Below are 21,448 nucleotides of genomic sequence, written 5' to 3' on the forward strand. Positions count from 1 at the left end.
CAATATCCTCTTCAAGGGCACCTCACTGGTGACCTAACTTCCTCCTACATAGCTACCCTTTTCTATTTTCTTTCTTTTTTGTTTTGTTTTGTTTTTTTAAGACAGGGTTTCTCTGTGGTTTTGGAGGCTGTCCTGAAAGTAGCTGTTGTAGACCAGGCTGATCTCAAACTCACAGAGATCCACCTGCCTCTGCCTCCCAAGGGCTGGGATTAAAGGCGTGCGCCACCAACACCCCGCTCATAGCTATACTTCTTAAAAATCCAATCTTCTAACAGCGCCACTGGCTGAGGACCAAGTCACCAACGCATGGACCTTTGGGGGCAGCATTCAACATCCAAGCCATGGTGCCAACTAAAGTGAGCTACTTTTTATCCTACTTGATGAAAATTAAGCATGCATTGCCTGAGTGACCGAGTGGTGTTATCTGTTCTGATGATAGCACATCCAGCACGCTGGCCGCAATCATCTAGGTTTGCTGTAGTCTGCCATCACCCTCTGCAGCCACCTTTCACAGGGGTCAACAAGTGGCTGCAGCAGTGGTCCGGTGAGGACCACAGCCACCTACATCCCCTGGGCCATTGCAGCGGGAGTTTTCCCTCTGCATTGCATAAAGGGAGAGCTATCCCTTCTGATTTCTTGTGGGGATGAAACAGTTTCAAATGAATCTGCTCAGCTGTTCCCACCCAAAGCCACTGAATGCCAAGAGTGAATGTGAGGATTCTACAGCCCCCAAGCGGCTTCATCCCAAATGCACACGTTCCGGTTAGGCAAACGCCAACAGGAAGGCTGTGACTGTAACTCACCACGGGAGACACTGTGGGGCAGGCTAGGGCCAGTTACTATCCATCTCTGTGGCGCCATCCACAGACGGTGACAGCTTTCTGGCACTGTCTTAGTTAAGTTTCTATCACTGGGACGAAACACCATGACCAAAAGCAACTTGAGGAGAAAAGTGTTTATTTCAGGTTATAATTCCACAGTGCTGTCCATCGCGGAGGGAAGTCAGGGCAGGAACTCAAACAGCGCAGGAACCTGGAGGCAGTGGCTGATGTAGAGGCCATGGAGGGTGCTGCCTCCTGGCTTGCTCTGTGACTTGCTCGGCTGGCTTTATTATAGCGCCCAGGACCACCAGCCCATGAGTGGCACTGCTCATAGTGATCTGGGCCCTCCCACATCAATCACAGATTGAGAAAATGCACCATACGCTTGCCCACAGGCCAATCTAGTGGGGGCATTTTCTCAGTTGAGGTTCCCTCTTCCAAGGCGACCCAAGCTGTGTCAAGCTGACATAAATCTGGCCAGCACAGGTACCCCGTGCTATTGTCATCTCACAGTCTTTATATTGATGGGCACGGAGAGATTCAGCAGCCCTCAGAGAGCTGAGAAACCCATTCCCCTACTGTAGAGTGTCTGGGGATGTAGGGATCCCTCAGCAGGGTAACCTAGTGACCCTTCACCACTGCAGTCTGGGTCTCTGAGCTGACGTCTGTCCAGACACAGACGAGGACTTTGACACCCACAGTGTAATGTAATGATATCCTTCATGTCTCTAGCAGGCCTCTCCCATTCTGCAACTCCGCAATCACCGTCGATGCGGGGAAGCTCCAGTCTTCGGGTAGCTTTCCCTATGGGCAACCCTTGCCAATGCCAGGCTTCTCTGAAACACTGATGTCCCTCACCAGAATGTGCCTGTCACCTGGGGGATGCCTCCAGGTATCTAGGGAGCACTGTCAGATGATAATCTTCCCATCTCACATGTCAAATTCTCAGGGACCTTCCGGGCCCTTCCCTAACTCCCCAAGGAGACGCTGCTAGCATATCTCCAGCCCACCTACAGGCTAGCACCATCTGTAGGCTTTTTGTTATTGCTGTTGTTCTGATTTTCTTATGTAAATTAGAAACCAGCTTGTTTCACGTGTCAACCCCAGTTCCCTCTCGCTGCCCTCCTCCCCTGCCCGTCTGTATACTTTGAGCAGCCACACAGACGGCGGAGCAGGATATATCCCAGATGCTGATGCTTGGGTCACTGGTGAGCGCTCCCACTTTTCCAGGCTGTGGCTCAGCACTGTCCAGATGTAACCATTCCCACATGTCTTCTGGATCCAACAGACCCCTGTCAGCCAGGGTTTGGGTATCCTCCAAGAAGTGAGCAATTGCCTCTTCAAGCAGGAACTGCATTTCTCTGATCTGTGCTGACACATGGCCTTGCTTGTCTCCCTGGAGGTGAGTGTGACAGAGGTGGGCTTGGGGACAAACACCATGTGGTAGGTCCTGCTTCTGCAACCTGTGCAGGGGCCCTGATCACCTCTGCTTCCTCACAACATTCAACAGATTTCCGGAGGTTCATAATTCTCAGTCACCCAAACTCCACCCCCATTTCTGGTATTAGGGTCTGTTGTCCTAAGGTGTTCTCTTTTAGGGCCTCGAATTTGATGTAAAAAAAAGAAATTTGTCAAGGGGGCTGGCAAGATGGCTTGGCAGGTGAGGGAGCTTGCTGCCAAAGCTTACCACCTGGATGTGATCCTGGGACCCACACATCTCAGTCCACATAGAAGATCTGAGCAACCCTGCTCCACCGTCCACCTCGGCAGCGCCTGGCTTTGCCTGGCTCCTGTAAAGCACACTTGAAGCAAAGCCTCTACTCCAGTGCTTAGTTAGGGGTAGGGTGGGAAGGACACAGTAGGACCAGGAGAGAGAGACAACCAGTACGTGGATCAAGGACCAAGTGCCAAATCACTTCTACAGGCCACCTCCACGGCCCCCAACCCAGCAGCTCCCTCCACAGCCCTCCCCACCGCTCCCCCCTCCACAGCCCTTACCACCGCTCCCCCTTCCACAGCCCTTACCACCGCTCCCCCCCTCCACAGGCCTCCTCTAACCCCCTAAGACCTCCTGGACCGTGGGACAGGTCTCAGAACCACGCGCCTGGAGGACAAAGGGAACGGCGTTCTCCACAGGCTCCTCCCCACTAGGGACCACAGAAGGCTCTGGAAGCACGGACGCCCCCGAGTTCCCAGGCCTTGGTGTAGAGCACAGATGAATTCCTGGAGGAAGCGGAACCTTCAGGGCCTCCCTCCACCTGTGAGGAGGCTCCCTCTGGTGGTGCGTGTGTGGAGTTGCTCATACCCGCTCAGAGCAGGTCAGTAGGAAAAGCAGAGTCACAGGACTGGAAGCGAGCACAACGGGTGTGCAGGACAGCGAGTACTGTCCCTTTAGAGCGGGGAAGGTTATGCGTCATCTTGCTGAATTAGAAAGCCTAGGAAGAAATCGGTCTCCCCAACAGTTAATGTTTATATTTGTTCTTTGGGAATTCATCCATTCATATAATGTATATTGAGCATATGCAGCCCTCTGTTCCCCCCCCCAATTCCTCCTGGATCCACTTCCCACCCACTGCCAACTCCAAGTCCTTTCATTTAAAAAATGCTCTGTTGAGTCCAATTTGTGCTGTCCAAACACGCGTGGGTGTGGGGCATCCCCTGGAGTGTAGTCAGCTTACTAGTGCCCACATGCCTAAACAAAAACGACCTTCTTCCATCAAAGCAACTGTCACAGCTCCTCGGCTAGTCATCTGGAGCCTCCCTGCTCTGTGCAGGAATGTTGAGCAGATTCGTTTTGTGTCTCACACAGATTTTAATCTGAATCAGCATGTCCAGCTCAATTAACCTCCCTTTTTTGTTTGTTTGTTTCTTTTTTTCGAGACAGGGTTTCTCTGTGTGGCTTTGGAGGCTGGCCTGGAACTCACTCTGTTGACCAGGCTGGCCTCAAACTTAGAGAGATCCACCTACCTCTGCCTCCTGAGTGCTGGGATTAAAGGCGTGCATGTGCCACCAATGCCCAGCTGTTAGCCTCCCTTTTAACCATACTTGGGCAGTCCCAAATGACCAAGCTATGCCAGTATGGTGAAGAAGCTCACTATTTTGTATTTAATGTGTGTGTGTCTATGCATTTCTGTGAATAGATGTGAGTCTGGGCAGCCTGTGCATTTATCTCTGTGTTGGGCCATGCCCCTGTGTTTGTATTGTTTCACAGGTCTGTGTGCCAGGCACCAGGATGGGTGAGTGAGGTACACCACACATCACAGGGATTGGAGCCTATCTTTCCAGGTAGCAGGAGGGTTCATAGTCTTCCAAGTCTTCATTTCCTGGGCTGTAGGCAGAAGAATGACCACCCCAGAGAATGCCACATTCTAATCCTTGGAACCTGTTGTCATAAACCAGGGGGAACTCAGGTTGCATGTGAAGGTAAGGTGGTGCGGGTTTTGGTTCTGGTTTTTTAAGATAGCCTTAAAAATAAAGAGATTGTCCTTGATGATCTAGGTGGGGACAACCTTATCACAAGGGTCCTTGAAAGACAGAAGGGCTTGGGATGGCTCAGTTTATGAACTGATTGCTGTGCAAACATGAGAACCTGAGTTCAATCCTTAGCACCCACGTAAAGACAGGTGCATGCCTATAATCCCAGCATTGGGTGGCGGAGACAGGAGAATCCTTGGGCCTTGCAGGCCGAACCACTCTATCAGTCTGGTGAGAGATTGAGTCTCAAAGAGTAAGATGGAGAGTGACTGAGGAAGACATCCAATATAGACCTTTGACCTCCTAATGTACACACACATGAATGTGTACACACGAACATGTGCACACACACCAACATGTACACACACCTGAACCTGTATACACGAACATGTACATACTACACATGAGCATGTACACACATGTGAACATGTACACACATGAACATGTATACATGCATGAACATGTACACACACATGAACGTGTATACACATGAACGAGTACACATACATGGACATACACACTACACACATGAACATGTACATGCACATGAACATACACATACATGAACATGTATACACACGTGAACATATGCACACATGAATATGTACACACACGAACATGCACATACTATGCACATGAACATGTACACCCACAAACATATACACACACAAATATGTATACACAAATATGTACACACACACACACACACAAAACCAAACAAAGACAGATGTGAAAAGAAAAAGTCAATATTAGGGGAACAGGGCATGAAAGGGCTTGGATAGCTGTTATTGCTGGCTTTGGAGATGGAAGAGGGTGTGAATCAAGGACTATGATTCTTGAAAAACCAAGAACACAGATTCTCCCCTAGTCTCCAGAAGGGACAGTCTGTCAAACAACGTCTTGGCATTAGCCCAGTGAGAAGCATTTTACACTTCTAAAATCCAGAGCTGTGAGACAATAAAATATGTGTGGCTTGAAGGCATTTCACCCGTTGTAAAGTCCCAGCAATGACAGGAAGCAGTGCAGCAGAACCCACTAGTTCTTGTCTTTCAAAAGCCGCCCCCACCCTCTGCTTTCTCTGCTGAAGGGGCCCGGGCACAGTGGAGTCTTTGCCCAGGTGACGGGGTTGCAAAGTCAGCAGGAAAGGAGAGAGTATAAGGAGTGGGAATTAACTCTGAGTGCACTTAACCCAGCCCAGTGCTCAGGCACCGGGAGCTGCTGAGCCAGGGCAGGGGGAGCTCTCCAGGGTAACAACTGGCAGAGCAGCCTCCCCAGGGCAAGGCCAACTGGATTCACATTCTGAAGTGCTCCTCTGTTCCTCTAGGCATGCAACTGAGCTTGCACAAAGTCAGAGCCAAGTGTTGCAATCGTTGTAATTTCAGAGTGGCTCTTATTTCCTGAGTTTGCTAAGGAAATAATAGGGGAAAAACCAAACCCAAACCTTCTATTTGAATTGGGATTTGCTCTCTTTTTATCAGAAAACTTGAAGCAGACAGAGGAGGAAAAGAATATAAACAGTGCCTCTGAGCACACACACCACCCCTGATGAGCCTGGAGTTACTCTAGATCTGATGACCATGCTGAAAAGTGAAGAAACAGTCACAGGTACAGTAAAACCTAGTGTTCCGCTTACCCTTGTAGAAGCCACTGCTGGTCCCTGCCCACCCCCAATGTCAGTCCCAGCCACTGGTTTTGGTATCTATAGCATTCTTGCATTTGCTGTTCTGCCTGTTACCTGGATCTCTGTGTGTCCTTAATAACCTATCGATGTACGTGTTGAGAAACGTTCCATACGTTACATCCTTCCGTATTTTGCTGTCCTGTCCTTCAGCTCCCCACTGCTTCTGAGATTCATCCCAACGAATACATGGCTGCTGACAGACGTAGCCGAGGCTCATTTCTAAGGGTTAACACTTGATTTTGTGAGGCACCATAGTTGATTTGTCTATACTTGCGTACACAGGCAATTAGATCACCTCCAGTTTCCCTTTAGCGAAACAGTGTCAGTGGTGATCCTTGGGCATTTGGGGGAGCCTGTGACAGAGCTCCTCCCAAGTACAGTCTCAGGCAGGAAACCGCCATGTCAGAGGAAGTGCCCTGCCACCACTGGTCACCGCACTGCTATAGACTCTCCCCAGAGTCCCACTTTCGGGGAATGGAAGCCTCCTGCCATCATCCTGCAGGTCTTACACCTGCCTATGTAGTGGTGGCGAATGTGTCTCACCTGTCTTTTTCAGGCTACGAATGCACACAACTCAGTTGCGTCATCCTGGACATCCAGGGAGGGAATGATGAACCCAACACAGCTGTGGGAGCCCAGAAGTCTTGGGTCCCAGGCATCTGTCACATCAGGTGACAAGGCATGGTCGGAATGTAAACTCTGCAGCCTGTCTTTAGAGACTAAAAGCTATTCAAGTAATTTTATGTGATAAATATCAACTAACCTCTCTAACAGAGGGCAGGATAATGCTCACTTACCTCCATTCCTTGTTTGAGCCTGATAACATCCCCATAAGAAAGACTAGGATCCTACCGTCCCCCTTTACAGGCAAGAAAACACAAAGCTCTCATTTGTAGGCGGGCATTAGAGCTGCAGACTCAGTGTGTGCTGTGAACGCACGAGGCTCTGGACCACCACTTCTGCCTCCCGCCACGATCCTCTGGCATCTCAGGGCTCAGCACAGACAAATCAAGCTCAGATCATTTTAGAGAGGGACAGACCCAGCTGCTACCCACCAGAGAGGCCTAGAATAGCATCCCGACACTGCCACCTGACAGGTCTGTGACCTTGGGAGAGGTCCCTCCTCTCTCTGCCTTGTCCATCTATCTGAGACAGTAGCATGGACCTCCAGGAAAGGCCATGCGAAGCAGCTGAAACGCACGCAGTGTGTGACACACAGGAAATACCCTAGAGCCGGCTCTGATGGTGACGTCAGTGAGTGTAACTATAGAACAGCTCTGATGGTGACGTCAGTGAGTGTAACTACAGAGCCGGCTCTGATGGTGACGTCAGTGAGTGTAACTACAGAGCCGGCTCTGATGGTGAAGTCAGTGAGTGTAACTACAGAGCCGGCTCTGATGGTGACGTCAGTGAGTGAGAACAGAGGTTCAGGCCGCTGGTCTGGGTAGGCAACCATCCACATAGCCTAAAAAGGACTGAATCCTTTTACTGTCCACATCCCAGGTGGACAGGAACCCTGCCGGGGCATCTACAGGCCTCTAGATGGGCTCTCACAAATTCTCACTGTCCTCTTTCTCCTGGCTGGACAGAGTTAAAGAAACTCAGGTTATTACTGCCTGCTGCCGTGGCAGACAGTGTGCGCTGGCCAGGCTCTGTCTCCAGGCTGGGGTTCCGGGTACATAGACCACACCAAGCAAGTCAGATGGAGGGAATGCAAAGAGAGGGACCGACTGCTTTCTAGTGATCTATTTTCCATCTCCACCCCTCCCAGAGGTCACTGGCACACAGTTTCAACATCAAGAAGTTACCTGGCCCCAGAGGAAATGCATCCCCAGGAAGGAGCATAATGGAGTCTGCTCCCGCCTCGCCTCTCTGTAGCTGGGTGAACTTTAAGCTTGGTAAGCCTCCGGGTAGAAGGGAGCTAATGACAAACCACCTTGCCTGCCTCACAGAACCCTAACAGAAACAGGCGACACGCCTAGCTGTGCCTTGCAAACTGTGACACGCTGAGTGAATGGCCGTGGCTGTATGAACGGCACTGAGCTGCCGGCCTCTACAGGACAGAAAATTTCACTGTGGAGACCAGAGCTATGTGTCCCTGGGTCATGAACGCCTTTGCTGAGAGAGCTGGTCCACTACATCATCACGGGCCAACCTAGAACTCTCTAGAGTCTACACTTCCCAGAGTGTGACATTCATCCAAAGGGACAATCAGAGACAGCTGGTGATGGGAAAAGCCATGCTCTAGCTGAGTGACCTTGGGTAAGTCATGTGCTCTCTCCGAGCCTTAGTTAAGCTTTCTGGGCGAGAGGAGGACCTGCTTTGTGCTATCGTAGGGAGTAAATGGGACCTCACACTTACCATGCAGTATGACTTCAACGAGTGATGGCTTCATTTTATCCCCCTGGGCCTCCAAATCCCCATCCAATGGCTGCCCCTTTGACAAAGCTGCCGTGCAGATGAAGGGAGATGTGTTTGAGTAAGCAAGCAAGCATGAGATGAAGCCATTGTGGACTCCATGGGGCAAAACCAAGGTTTGTTTATCCCCAGCAAAGGCTCGGTTCGCTGCAGTGCCTGGTGCACTCGGGTGCATTCAGAGGACCCAAGTTTGTATCCCCTGCAAGTACATCAGGTGCTCACAAGAACCTATAACTCCAGCTCCAGAGGGATCCAAATCCTCTAACCTTTGTACATATCTATACAAAGACACACACACACAATTAAAAATAATAAAAAATAAATATAAAACATTTGTGGCCTATAAATGAAACAGTACTCTCAAAATGGTACTACGGAGTTCTTGAACATCTCTAGGTCTTGGTCTTCTCATCTGAAAAATGGACACATTGAGGCTTACCTGGGAGGGCAGCTATGGAAACTACTTCAAACCATTCCTGCCCTGGGCATGCCCTCTCCCTGGGCAGACACCACTCGAGGCAGCTGGGTAATTAGAGCAATGTTTACTGAGCGATACAGGACTGAGTACTAGGAAGGGTTTACAAGGATGGAAATGCACCCCACCCGCCTGGCCACCACCCCCCAACACCCAGAGTCTACAGTACTTAGGAATTACAATGGCTGTAACTGGTGGGTGGATGTCCGTAACAACAGACCATAGCATATTTGTACTGTGTCACATCGAGTGATTATAGAAATCCATATATATATTGCTCGTATAAAATCTTTTTTTTGTAAAAAATATTTAAAAAAAAGAAAGTATTAAAAAAAAAGTGTGCAGTTGGAAGCCCCGCCAGGACAGCCAGTCTGTAAACATTCATCGACTGAGTGTGTGCTTTGGAAGGGCGCCCGCGCCTCAGTGCCACAGCAAACTCCAGCAGGGCCACCAGGCTGCGCCACCCGGGCAGGGCCATCACAGCCCCACAGGGCACCCCTTTCCATCGGGCTTGGGCAGGGCTGGGGAAGTGGATTGCGGTCCACGCTAAGTTTCATCCTCGGCCACACTGTGCTCGTGACGCATGGCTTTTCTTGGCTGCTCGGTAGTCCTTTGGGTGGGGGGTCTTGGCGGAGAGGCCAGAGGAGCGCCTGAGGAGGCTACCTGGTTGGGCATCTCTCTGACTGAGGTGCCCTTCTAGCTGGGCCTTGGAGTGGGACAGCCCCCACCTGCGGGTCAACTTTGGTCTCATCGCTTGGTCCCTCTGGTTTCTTCAGTCTGCTCTCACGTGGCTGGGCTGAGTTTCAGAAAAGAGCAGACTGGAGGCCAGTTATGCTGCGCCTCATCACAGAGTTTGTCATGCACCCAGGGGGGCCTCCATCACCTCGCTCCTCTTCTCCTTTGGCTGCTCCGCCCCCCTCCCCTCTTCCTCCGATGCGTCCTCCAGGCCCTTGGGTCACTTCTTGTCCAGCTGCTCCAGCAGCGGGTTGCCCTCGGACTCAGGCGTCCTGACGCTGTCCGTGCGCACGATGCAGGTGGGGCGGTGGCGGTTGAGCATCAGGATGAGCTGTTGCCGCTCCAGCTTCAGCTCCTCGATCTGGGTCTTCAGCTCTGCATTCATGAGCTCCAGCCGCTCGGACTCCTGTGCAGACAGAGACACGCCATCAGCCGTCACTGCCAGCCTGCTCCTTTGAAGTCCCATGCACTCTGCCTGGCTCCTGTCCCGCTGGTGTGGCTCTCTGCTTGCCAGGTCCCACGGAAGGCTGAGCATCTGGGGTAAGCGACTTTGGCAGGCAGGGCCCTGTCACAGTAATGACCTCTGCCACCGTAGGATTGGTATGTGGGGAATAGTCCAATTCGTACCCCTTCCCTCTCCCTGCTGTTCACTAAACAACACACCCAAAGGCTCCCCTGCAACAAGATTTTTGCACCAAAAAAAAAGGGGGGAGGAAGGCCAAGAAAGGAGGCCAGGTGGATCTGGAGCAGGTGAGTGGAGGGGAGTCCACGTTGGCCCACAGGTGGCAGCACAAAACCAAGTGACCTACTATGTGGCAACTGTGTGCCGGGATAGTCGAATAATCCTAGTGAGGGCCACCCCTGCTGAAACAGGGTCTCCTGGCCACCAGCCTGTAATTACTTAGAACTTTCCCCATCCCCCCCAGTCCCCCCCACAGTCTAGGAGTTCCGTCCACAATCATCAGGAGGAGGTTTTAAACTGGTCTTGGAGGAAACTCCTGCACACTCCCGGCCTTGAGGAGAGGAAGGGATGCTGAGGGTGTGATGGGCTGTGGGGCTGTGTTCACAGTGGGGACAAGGGACTCCGCATGCCCGGTCAAGACCTGGTCAAGGCCTGAGGCTCGCACAGCAGGGGGTCTGTCACTGAAAGTTCTCCACACGCGTGAACTGAGGAACCTCAGGCCAGTCCTCACTGGGAGTGACCTTGTCCCCAGGCATGGAGAAGTGTTTGGCTCTCACAGCTAAGGCAGCGTGGAGAAGAAAGATGCGGTGATTGTGACAGCCCTCACAAGGACCTTCCAGTCCAGAACGCCAATGGCGAAGATGATGAGTTAGTCACAGAGCAGCCTGAGCTCGCAACTGTCTGTGTGACAGGTCCTTCTGCCCTGTGGGGTGCAGTTGGGGCAGCCTCCCTCTGAGACTCTGGGGCCTTCGGTGGAGTCCCCACAACTCCAGTGAGAGAGCCTCTTCCTCACACTGCTGGCCCCGCCAGTGACAGTCGGGATTGTTCCTAGTACACATCTCTGAGGTGGCCGCACAGGCTCCCAAAGAGCTCAGAATGGCTGAGGTAGGCAAGCTTAGAACCAGACACTCAGAGCAACAGCTTCAAAAAGGAGAAAAGAAAAGCTAAGGGGAAAACTACCAAAACGACGTGTCTACGGTGGCCTTTAATGGGACAGGCTGAGACAAGCCTGGAGTGCTGGCCGGGTCCACACTTCTCAGAACCCTGAGAGATGGCTAGGGTTTCCCCCATGCTCCCCACCTCCCCCAGCCCAAGCTGCCGACACAATCTTCAGATTGTCCTCGGCAGGCCTTTGTGTGGAGAAGCCTCAGGGCCATCTACCCACCTCTGAGGACGTGCCTCAGCACGCCACGGCCATGAATACTTTGGGGAATCCGAAGCCTATGAACAGCCCTCCCGTGGCTTGTGACGAGTATCCACCCAGCACACGCCAAGGGCCCCGCTAACGACCAGCCATTCTGAGTGCAGGAGACTAGCAAGGAGACTGCAGGGTGAGGAGCTGGCTCCAGATGCTTGAGGGGGGAAGGGAAGAAGCTGCCATGCGTGAGGAGATAACCAGGGACCACAGTGCTCTGCCCTCTAGGACACGGTGGAGAGAGCAGAGACAGCGGCAGCTATGCAAACACTGGAGGTTTAGAATTGAGTCTAGAGCAAGTTATCTTGTCTGTCTAGAGGTGACGATCCCTGGGATTAGAAGAGTTCCCACAGGGAAAGCACTGTGCACGCTGAAGGGCTAGAGGGACTTCAGGAGCCTTCCTTTAGCCTCTGAGCAAGAAGAGAGTCAGAAAAAGAAAGACGCTTCGAGGACAACTTGGCAGGTCCCCGGTTTGGAAAATGAAGGGGGCAGGGCAGAGGGGGAAGGTGCGTGGACACTAGAATGGAGTCTGAGAGGGGAGCTGGCCTGGAGAGTGCTAAGTGGGGTCGGAAGGAGTTTGGCCTTTGTTACAGTGAGCCTAAGTTCGAGCTGGACATGGCTAGCTGAACATAGTGGCACAAGCTTGTAATTCAAACCCTCAGAAGTTGGAGTTCAAGACCAGCCTTGGCTACACAGTAAGCTTGAAGCCAGCTTGGCCTATACAAGACTGTCTCCCAAACCCCAAACAGTAATAATAATAATAATACCAAACCCCTGAGGGAGGAATACAACACAGCACTTAACACCACACAGAGCTACCTCCTCCACCCCAGCAGAGGAGAGTCAACCCCTGCTGTGGACATCTGTGTCACAAACACAGGTAACGTTTGGGACAACTTGGTCTGGCATCACTAACCTCTTCTTTTTGTTTTTGTTTTTCGAGACAGGGTTTCTCTGTGTAGTCCCAGCTGTCCTGGAGCTCACCCTGTAGACCAGGCTGGCCTTGAACTCAGAGATCGGCCTGCCTCTGCTGGGATTAAAGGCATGTGCCGCCAAGTCTGGCCCTGACTTTATATTTAAAAATGTCCTAGGGGACATTTTTAAAAGTTGAGTCCCATCAACTTTTCTAAGTTGGGAAACAGCTTATGCCTGGGCTAAATGCTGGCTGCTTGCTACCTATGCTTCTGGGAACAGCTTTCCCCATTTCTTGGAGTCTGAGCAACCTGAGTAGAGAGCTGGGCAACAGAGGAGGCCCCACCCACTCGCCCCTCAGAAACCTGCCAGCAGAGGGGACCCTGCCCATCCTTCCAGGGCCAGCATGACCACCAGGTGGAGTGAGCCTAGGGGGAGAGAGTACAGAGTATCTGGGGAATGTAAAATGGTCTCATTGCCTCCAGGGCCCAGAGAACCCTGTGTTGGGTGCAGTGTCACGGCAGTAGCCAGCGTTATAGAGAGAGACACCTTGGGCTGCAGATGGAGGCTCTGGGGTAGGCCCAAGATCTGTGGGCTGTGAACTGACCCACGCAAAGGCCTGTGCCACCCAAGGCTGACCTAGAGAGGACTCTGAGAGGTTGTCTCTTTGGTTGCATGTGAGTGTCCAGAGGTCAGGTTGGGTGAGGGTTAAAAGCTACATTCCTCAGGTCTGCAGGCACTGCCAGCACAGGGGCCTGCTTCATATCCAGCCTTCTGCTCCCAAGGCCTCTGGTGGGGGGCTGTGTCCAGGGAAGAGGGGACTGGGCTGGAGCCCACGTGGTGCTGCTCTCCAGACCCAAGGTCACATAGTTTTCTCCGATTTGGCAGCCACATCTCTTACTGGGACAATGTGTCCCAGTATTTCAGCTGCCCCAGGCCAATGAACTCCTCTGATTGACTGACGCCTTTCTCCTCCTGAATCCTGTCATGGCTCCCCAGGGCCACAGATATTACCATGTAAAGGGGACACTCATGAGACTGGAGGAAGGTGTCTTAATAACCGGCCAGGACAAGAGGGACGCACTGGTCTGTTTCAGACAAGCCAGCGTGTAGGCTCAGGGTCTTCGTGCTCCTCTGTCCTTCCGTGTGGGAATCCAATGTTCTTTTTAATGCCCTGAGCACACCCTTACACAGCACTTCTTTATGAGCTGCTCCTGACGACCCCCCATCCCACAGACTTCATCTTCTTCCTGCTTCCCCCTATTTTATCACACAAATGCAACAGTTTACTCAGCCCGCCCTCAGGTGGGGCCCTGCCTGCAGCTGCACTGTATTCCCACAGCACTCTGGGTGGCAGTTCCTCTTTCTCCATCTGCTACCCACAGAGAGCAGGACCCACTGACCCACAGTGCAGCTGGCCCTTGGTTATCCCGTTAGACAAAAAGATGGCTGAGTCCCGGCCCTCCGCCCGCTAGCGGTGTGACCTTGGGAAAACAACTTGATCTCTCTGAACTACAGACCAATCTCTAAAATGGGAATTAATTAAGGTTATCTCATTGAACTGTTGTAGCCACATGAAATGGCTGGTGTTTGACAAGTTCACCTGGCATCACCTATAGGCACACAGTAGGTGCTTAGCAAGTATTAGCAGAATGAAGAGTCGTCCATCTGGCACTGGCTACCTAGTGTACCGCTGTGCTGCTGAGGGCCTCTGGTGTGGGCACGCCCTGCCTGCTAACTGCCTCACGAGCTCCAGGAAGCTGGAGTCACATGGGAAGCTTCTCCTGAGAAGCCTGGCTGCGCCTCCCACCTCTGCCCACCAAGTGCTCGATGATGGATGTGAGACACAGAACACTCCCTCGTCTTTAAGGCCTGTGCCTTAGAAACTGCTGAACAATCCCAAGCCTAGTGTTGCGTACCCTTACTTTAAGACCTCCCAGCAGTAGGAGATTCAGCCCTGGTGATAAGTCCTGCCCTGCCCAGGTGCCCACAGCTAGCGAGGCCTGCACATAGCTCACACTGCTCACACCTGTGACCCCCCCAGAACAGCTCTCTGCTTCTGGAAAGAGAAGGGACCACAAACCCCAGTGTTGGAGAACATGAGGCCAATCCTCCCTTACTCTTCACAGCAAGGAGGACGATGTCCACTCTTGCTGTGTCCCCCAATAGGTACCTAGTGCCCCACTGGACGTTTCCTGCGCTAGCTGAATTGATAAATGAATTTATGAATGAACCAGCCAAGGGGCTGAGAATCACAGCAGGAACAGGAGCGTGAATAGCAGAGGCTTTGAGGCCAGCAGTAGGCTTTGGCATCAGTCCTACCCTTTGGTGGCTGACAGACCTGGGTGGGTCACTATCTCCCCTGTGCCTTCCTCACCTGCAGAAAGTTCCTAACTTCATGGCTACTCTGCCAACAAAATGAGACCGCACACGCAGCTCTTAGTACGGTGCCTGGCTTTGCAAATGTTCACGACTACGGCTCACGGTTGTGGTGGCTCGTAAGAATAAAAATGCTTGCTGGTCAGTAACAAACCAATGACAGGGTTGCGGGGGCATCGCTGGGGAACAGACTATTCAGCTTTCGGCTCACTCCTCTTCAGTGTCACCATCGCGGGCCGAGATGCAGGACCCAGGGGAAGAAAGAACATGCACCCTGCTAGGCGTATCAAAAGTAAGAAGGCAGATGACAGCGGAAGGCAAGAGGCAGCAACCGGAGGCTGACCTCCACATACAGACCAGCAACAACGAGTTCAGAGTCATCTTCAGTGGGGCTAAGCGCTGGCCAGTGGGAATGCAGGATGGATGAGACATTGCAATAAATGGAGTTTTTCCTGGGAGCCAGCCCAGGAGCTACATCCACTGCCAGATGTAACTGCATGACATTGCCCCAACGTCCTACTTTATTAGTATGCACCCTAACACTGTGGTGGCCACAGGGGCCAAAGGGGATAATGCCAGGTTTGGACCAACTGGATGAGTCGGTACCCAGGATCTAGGCACAGGGGAGGAAAACATGGATCTTTCTACCGTCTCTGGGTTGCTGTGTCTGATGATGTCCCCGCCTGCGGAGCACATCGGTCCCTGTAAAGGGCAGGTGCCCCCCACCACAGCTGCCCTGCTCCGATGATGATGTCCCCGCCTGCGGAGCACATCAGGCCCCTTGTAAAGGGCAGGTGCCTCCTCAGCACAGCTGCCCCGCTCACCCTCTGCAGAAACTCCGTGCGCTCCTTCTTCTTGTTCCGGCATCTGGCCGCGGCGACTTTGTTCTTCTCTCGGCGCCTTTTCCTTCGCTCTTCTTCCTCGTCTAGCTGTGAGGGCACAGAGCCACGGATTAGACACCCCGGGTGGCCCTGGGCACAGCTTCCCACCTGACACACGGACAGACAGGGGGACAGAGCCCCCTTTGGCACCCACATCTCAGCAAACACCTCTGGCTGCTGAGAAGGATAGGTCTCCTGGTGGTAGGAGGCTATACCTTGGGAGCGGGTGGGTATCCTGGGGAGGGGCCAGTGTCCCCTAAGGGCAGGGCTACCTGGCTCAGACAGAGTTTCTGGGGCTGGGAGCCTGGGCAGTCCACTCATAGGAGGCAGGCGGCTCCCCACAAGGGAGTTGGGCAACCTGTTCTGCCTGGCTCCAGCCCTCTGGGTGTGATTTTTTTCCAGGCCAGCAGCTCCCAGGCACTTCCTTAAAAACACCTTGGGCAGAGACCCAGGTTCCCACTGTGCACACGCCCTGCCCAGTCTTTGCTGGGATTTCAAACCCATGCCTCCCCTTCCTACTAATGAGGCTCCTTTTGTTGGTCCTCCAAACTTGTGATCTATTTTCCCCAGGCTGTCACAGTGACTCTGTCCCCTCACCTGGCTAGAATCCTCTTTCCCTTCTTTGTAGCCCCCCCCAAGACTTCAGCTATGAGGCAGCTGGGGGGTGTGCCAGGACACACCCCAGAGTCCCCTGAGATTACCAGCTAGCCTGGCCCGCCCCCCCAAGACTTCAGCTATGAGACAGCTGGGGGGGGGGTTGTGCCAGGACACATCCCAGAGTCCCCTGAGATTACCAGCTAGCCTGTCTCTGGCAAGAAATTCAGGATGCATGAAGAAAGGCCCATAACCCAGGAGGAGCAAAAGCTCACCACACAGCCTCCCTGCCTGGCAGACGCTAGCGTTTCACTAGCAGTAATGGCAGGAGCCGCCTCTTGCCTGCTTTGGCAAAGTCTTTCAACATAAACCACTCTATCCTCAAGATCAAGGAACAGCACTGGGAAGGTGCTGCTACTGTCCCATTTTGCAGACAGCAAGTCTGAGGCTTAAAAGGTCACTTCATCCAAGGCCACTCAACAAAGACACGGCAGAGCCAGTCGGGCTTTGCCAGTTGCAACCTTTCTGCTCTAAAAATAAACAAATAAATAAATATCGAGGCAGAGTCTCGTGTAGCCAAGGCTGTTCTCCAGCTCACTATGTAGTCAAGATGACCTTGAATTTATAATCGGCCTGTCTCCACTTCCTGGGTGCTAAGATTATAGCTGTAGGCTACCACAGATCAATGCATTAGAAACTGGGGGATTAAACCTAGGGCCTGTGCATTAAACACTCTGCCCGCCGGGCCACATTCCTTCAGGGGTACTCTGTTGGGGTGGCTTGTGCTGTCCTTGCCAAGCAGGGAAATCTAGGGGCCTCAGAGGGCCAGCTGGGCCAGGGGCAGCTCCAAGTCAGAGGCCTCAAGCTGTGGTGCCGCTCTGGGCTTGCCAACTCTGTCACTTCTTGAGTGGGATAAGGTTAGAGGGTGACTCTGGCAGTCCACAGCCTGTGACAAGGTCTCAGCCCAAAGGGACATCAGCCAGGAAAATAAGGATCCTCTCCCCATGCCCTTCTGGCGTGGTCAAGAGCACCGGCAGAGGACCCAGACCAGCACTCTGGCCCACGAAACAGATTCTGGCAGAGCTGCCTACCTCCATCATCAACACCTTCAGACTCCTCTCTAAGCCAAACTGGCCCCCCGGGAGGCCGATGGAGAGCTGACTGGCCAATGCCACCACACCCGACACCTCCCGGGCCCCTGGCCTCCTTTGAAACGGAACCAGAAGTGACAGCTCCTCTGGCTGACCTGCTTCTAGGACACAGAAACCTGGCTGAAACAGATTCCGCCCAACCTCAGCCTCACCCCAGAGCCGGCAGAGGTAACTGTGACATCAGGCGAAGGGAAGGAACTGCAGGAAGTGGCTGGCAGTGCAATCTCCCCTCTGCCAAGAGGCTTTGCCCACAAACTGCCATAGCGATGGGTGCAGCCTGCCCCTGCCGGACTCCAGGGCCTCAAGCCTTTCCCTAAGCGGCCCGAGGATTCACAGCCCTGTCCCCAGAACCTAGATCCCACTCCTACCCCTGCAAGGCCTGGCCCTGAGATGGGAGCGGCATATTTCAGAGGCTGTGGCCGCAGGGTTAATAGGTTGCCTGGGCCAGTTTGACACCAGATCAGTGGACCATTCTGTCTACTCTCTGAGCCCATCAATCCCTTCTGTCAATACTTATCACTCTGGATGCCACGCCCTCCTCCATGCCAGTCAGATCATCCACTCCAGCTAAGGGGACATACTTTTCCCACTTCCACTAGGAAGGTCCCTTAGGAAGGTCCCTGATAGTAGCCCTGTGCTACCACAGAATTCCACCCCAACCCTAGTTAAAGTGGCCACCTGCCTTCTCTGCTACTCTGGAGAATGGGTACCTATGCATGGCACTCAGTCAATGATAATGGGCTCAGCTGAATGAATGGAACACCAGAGTGTGGAGAGCGGTGCAGATGGATGGACTCACTATACAGACTTCTGTGGCTGAGTTGTCATCCATGAGGCCTTCACCCAGCACTCAGGAGGAAACCTGTTCCGCTGGGGTGCCTCTTGCCTGTCTAAAGGGGCTTGACAGTGTGGCACCTGTCTCCCCCAGAAACACAGTGACTGAAAGCAGTATCCAGATTTGGGGTGCAGGGCACTGATGACTGGGGCAGATGTGTAGAAGCCCTATGCAATCCTGGCAGGAGTCGGGGTGTGAATTTAGGTCTAGAGTCCCCCGTTCTGCAGCTCCCACTGCATATGCTCACCCGAGGCCATTCCTCACCCATGCCCACCCTGAGCAGCCTTTCTCACTAAATGACATCTCATGAAATTGAGATGTAGCCCAAGATGCCACTTACCACATCTTCCCCATTAGAATGGGGATGCGTTTCTCGCCCGCCCTACCTGCCCCCCCAACTGCTGTTTTGGAGCTGCCTAGGGGTAGCAAGGCTGGCAAGGCCCTTCCAGACACAAGGCAGGGGCTCACGGGGCCTCTGCCTCCTCCACCCCCACAGCCACTGGGCTCCTCACACTATATCAGGGCCTCACTAGACAGAGACTCCCCCAGCCTCCTCTGGCATCTCCAGAAAGGAAGCTGGACCTCCCCCTCCCTGATACCTCCTGAGTTCTCCAAAACATCTGACAGAATGTTCTCACCGCACACCACACAGCCACCTAAACCCAGAACCCCAAATGGGTGGTGGCAGAGCTCCTTCCAAGGCAGCTAGAACTGCGGTGCCTGAGGGGGAGGCAGCTTATGGCAGAAGGCTTTAGAGAACGGTGCGATAGAGCTGGCGGCCGGGGAGTCTGTCCTTCCCAGCCACCACCCTGAGCTCTGTCTGTGTTCTGCCCGATTCCCAGAAGCCCCAAGGGCAAAGAAGTCTGCAGTGTCGGTGAGCAGTGTGTCTGCACCGTACTCTGCATAGAAGGGAAGGGCTCTTCAGGGAGCAGAGATCTAAAAGGTCCCTCCCCACCCCATCCCGTCTCTGACCTCAGCTGATGGGACAAGGTAAGGATGGCTGAAGGGGATGGGCTGTGCTGTGACTGGAAGATTCTGAGGGCTGCACACAAGAGATGAGCACAACTTCCACCATTGCTGGAGGTGGACAGACCGGTGGTTGAAGTCCACAGGACTAAAAAGAAATCTGACGGAAACACTCAGCTGCAGGAGGGAGTCACAGGGGAACGTGGGGACCAAGGTGGGGGAGCAGGATACCCAAGGCACTCACTGGAGGAGGCCCTCACCCTGGGGCCCCTGTAAGAGCGAAGCGGGCGCCAGGGAGGGCGTATACCCTTCAGTGTCATATGTAGACCCTCGGCCTGCTCTCCCTGATGATGGCCCTGAGAGACAGTCCCGGGCAGAAGCAGACACGTGTAGAATGAAGAGACAAAGATGAATGAAGAGAGGTGGGGCTTGTAGAGATGAATGGGAGACACAGACAGACGGACAGTAGCAAACAGAGGCACACAGACCGAAAAGAAATACCTTGGTCCTCTTGATTGTACCTAGCAGGGCCTGACTATGCAGCTTGTCTTTGGAGTTCACGATGGACCCACAAATCCTGAGATTTTTTTTTCCTTTGGCATGGAGTGAGTTTGAGGTTTCTAGCACTTGCTACCGAAGGACACCTGGGACATTAGGCTCCCCCCTCACGTAGTCAGGGGCGCCAGGTGATAAGGGAAGAGCAGAAGATGGTCCCCAGTGATCTCAGGAAGAACTACCCGGCACCGATGGCTCTAGAACCAGCCATGGCAGCGTGGCAGAGCATGGATGCAGAGGGCACTTACAGAGAGCAAGCAAATGGTGCCAGCCTTGGGAAGATTAATTTCTAAAATTCTCTCTCCCTCCCTACCACTACTATTCTGCTAAATGGACACAGTGTTAAACCGAGTGGACAATTTACCATTTTACTCACAGATTAACGCATCTCTCAGCCCTCATCGGAGAAGCTTCTATGTGTAGCAGACAATGGTTAGCAGAGACCCACACCTGGTCGGCACGCAAAGAATGAGAGCGTGGAGCTCTCGGCCTAAATGGGACAAATGGGACGGCTACCTGACCCGTCCCCTCCCAAGGCCCAGGGATCATCGTAGAAGAGAGAATGGAAGACGTGTAAGTGCCCGAGGGGGTGGGGGACTACAGCGAATCTGTTTTCAGGACACATCTGGGCAGCTGTGCACGTGAACTCAGAACAGCAGGGACTGCACGTGTGAGACCTCAGCAAGCTCAAGACAGACAAGATCCCAGCAGGGAAAGGGGGGTGGACATGGAGCTCCACCCCAGCCGAGGAGCCATTAGCATCTGATGGCTGCTCAGAAAGGTTGCAGCCCTTGAGAGGCCACCCTTACTGAGTAGACAGCCCTATATGCACACACATTCGGGCGGCCCACGGTTCACTCAGCTGCCAGACACCAAACTCACGAAGCTGGGAGGAAATTGTTGTAGAGCGGTGAGAGAGGAACTGAGCGGAGGAAATGAGGGTTTGCCTGATCAAAACACACTGGGTGCATGTGTGAAATACTACCCCCCAAAAAAATCATATTTAAAATACACTAAAATTAGCTTAAAAATATTCTCCCTCTCTCCCTGCTGGTGCCTCCTATTAGCTAAGCTCAAACCAAGGGATGCGGGTAATGGTACCTGCTATGATACGCCACAAGAGGCAGGCAGCAGACAGGATATACATGGATCTGCTAGGGGAGTGAAAATATCCCAAACATGGCTTTCTATGACCCCATAAAAGCCCGCTTGCAGCAGCAGCACCAGTCAGAGCTGTCAGAGAGGACACAATGACAGGGATTGGGGTCACCCCCACAGTTAGCTCTTTCTGGGGGCTCCAGCACCCTGAGACTCAGAGTGAAGGTCTATGGGCAGTGGTCCGCCTATCAACTGAACCCCACACCATACCTTCCGAACTGGAACTTGTCTGTAATCTGAGTCCCAGGGGACTAGCGTGCACAGGAGGGCATGATGAGTCCTTGGCTGTTCTCTCTATAAATATACTTCTCCCGTGATTGTACTCTTTTCATAAATACCACCATCTACCTGACGGTTCAGTCAGAAACAAGCCTGAAATCACCTTAATCCCACCCCCACCCCCACCAACAGCCATTTAACAGCCTGCAAGGATCACACTTACAAATGCCATCAGATTGCATCATCACTCAAGCCCCTCCCAGTCAAACTCTCACCGCTGAGCCCTGTGACAAGGCAATGGCCCCCAGGGCGGCTCT

General features: G+C 53.0%; 1 protein-coding gene and 2 long non-coding RNA genes across 5 annotated transcripts in view; 1 reads left to right on the forward strand and 2 right to left on the reverse strand.

Annotated features, from left to right (window-relative positions):
* Window positions 1–940: 940 nt before the first annotated feature.
* On the reverse strand, window positions 941–2,782 carry LOC121139290. The gene is made up of 2 exons (XR_005876206.1): window positions 2,509–2,782; window positions 941–2,217 (listed from the first exon to the last, which is right to left on the reverse strand). It is a non-coding gene; the product is annotated as an uncharacterized LOC121139290 (long non-coding RNA).
* A 1,067-nt stretch (window positions 2,783–3,849) lies between these two features.
* Window positions 3,850–8,685, forward strand: LOC110339344. Its single transcript, XR_002381465.2, has 3 exons — window positions 3,850–4,244; window positions 5,774–5,900; window positions 7,748–8,685. It is a non-coding gene; the product is annotated as an uncharacterized LOC110339344 (long non-coding RNA).
* A 236-nt stretch (window positions 8,686–8,921) lies between these two features.
* The window catches only part of Jdp2 (Jun dimerization protein 2), a 40,125-nt gene continuing 27,598 nt past the window's right edge, over window positions 8,922–21,448 (reverse strand). For all 3 annotated transcript variants that reach the window (XM_040742736.1, XM_040742738.1, XM_040742737.1), the window contains exons 3-4: window positions 15,597–15,701; window positions 8,922–10,010 (exon numbers count right to left, since the gene is read on the reverse strand). In XM_040742736.1, the coding sequence (XP_040598670.1) occupies window positions 9,825–10,010; window positions 15,597–15,701 (291 nt within the window). In that variant the 3' untranslated portion in view covers window positions 8,922–9,824. The remainder of the gene's footprint in view (window positions 10,011–15,596; window positions 15,702–21,448) is intronic.

This window comes from Mesocricetus auratus, unplaced genomic scaffold (assembly GCF_017639785.1).
Source record: "Mesocricetus auratus isolate SY011 unplaced genomic scaffold, BCM_Maur_2.0 Super-Scaffold_15014, whole genome shotgun sequence".
NCBI classification, from domain to species: domain Eukaryota; kingdom Metazoa; phylum Chordata; class Mammalia; order Rodentia; family Cricetidae; genus Mesocricetus; species Mesocricetus auratus.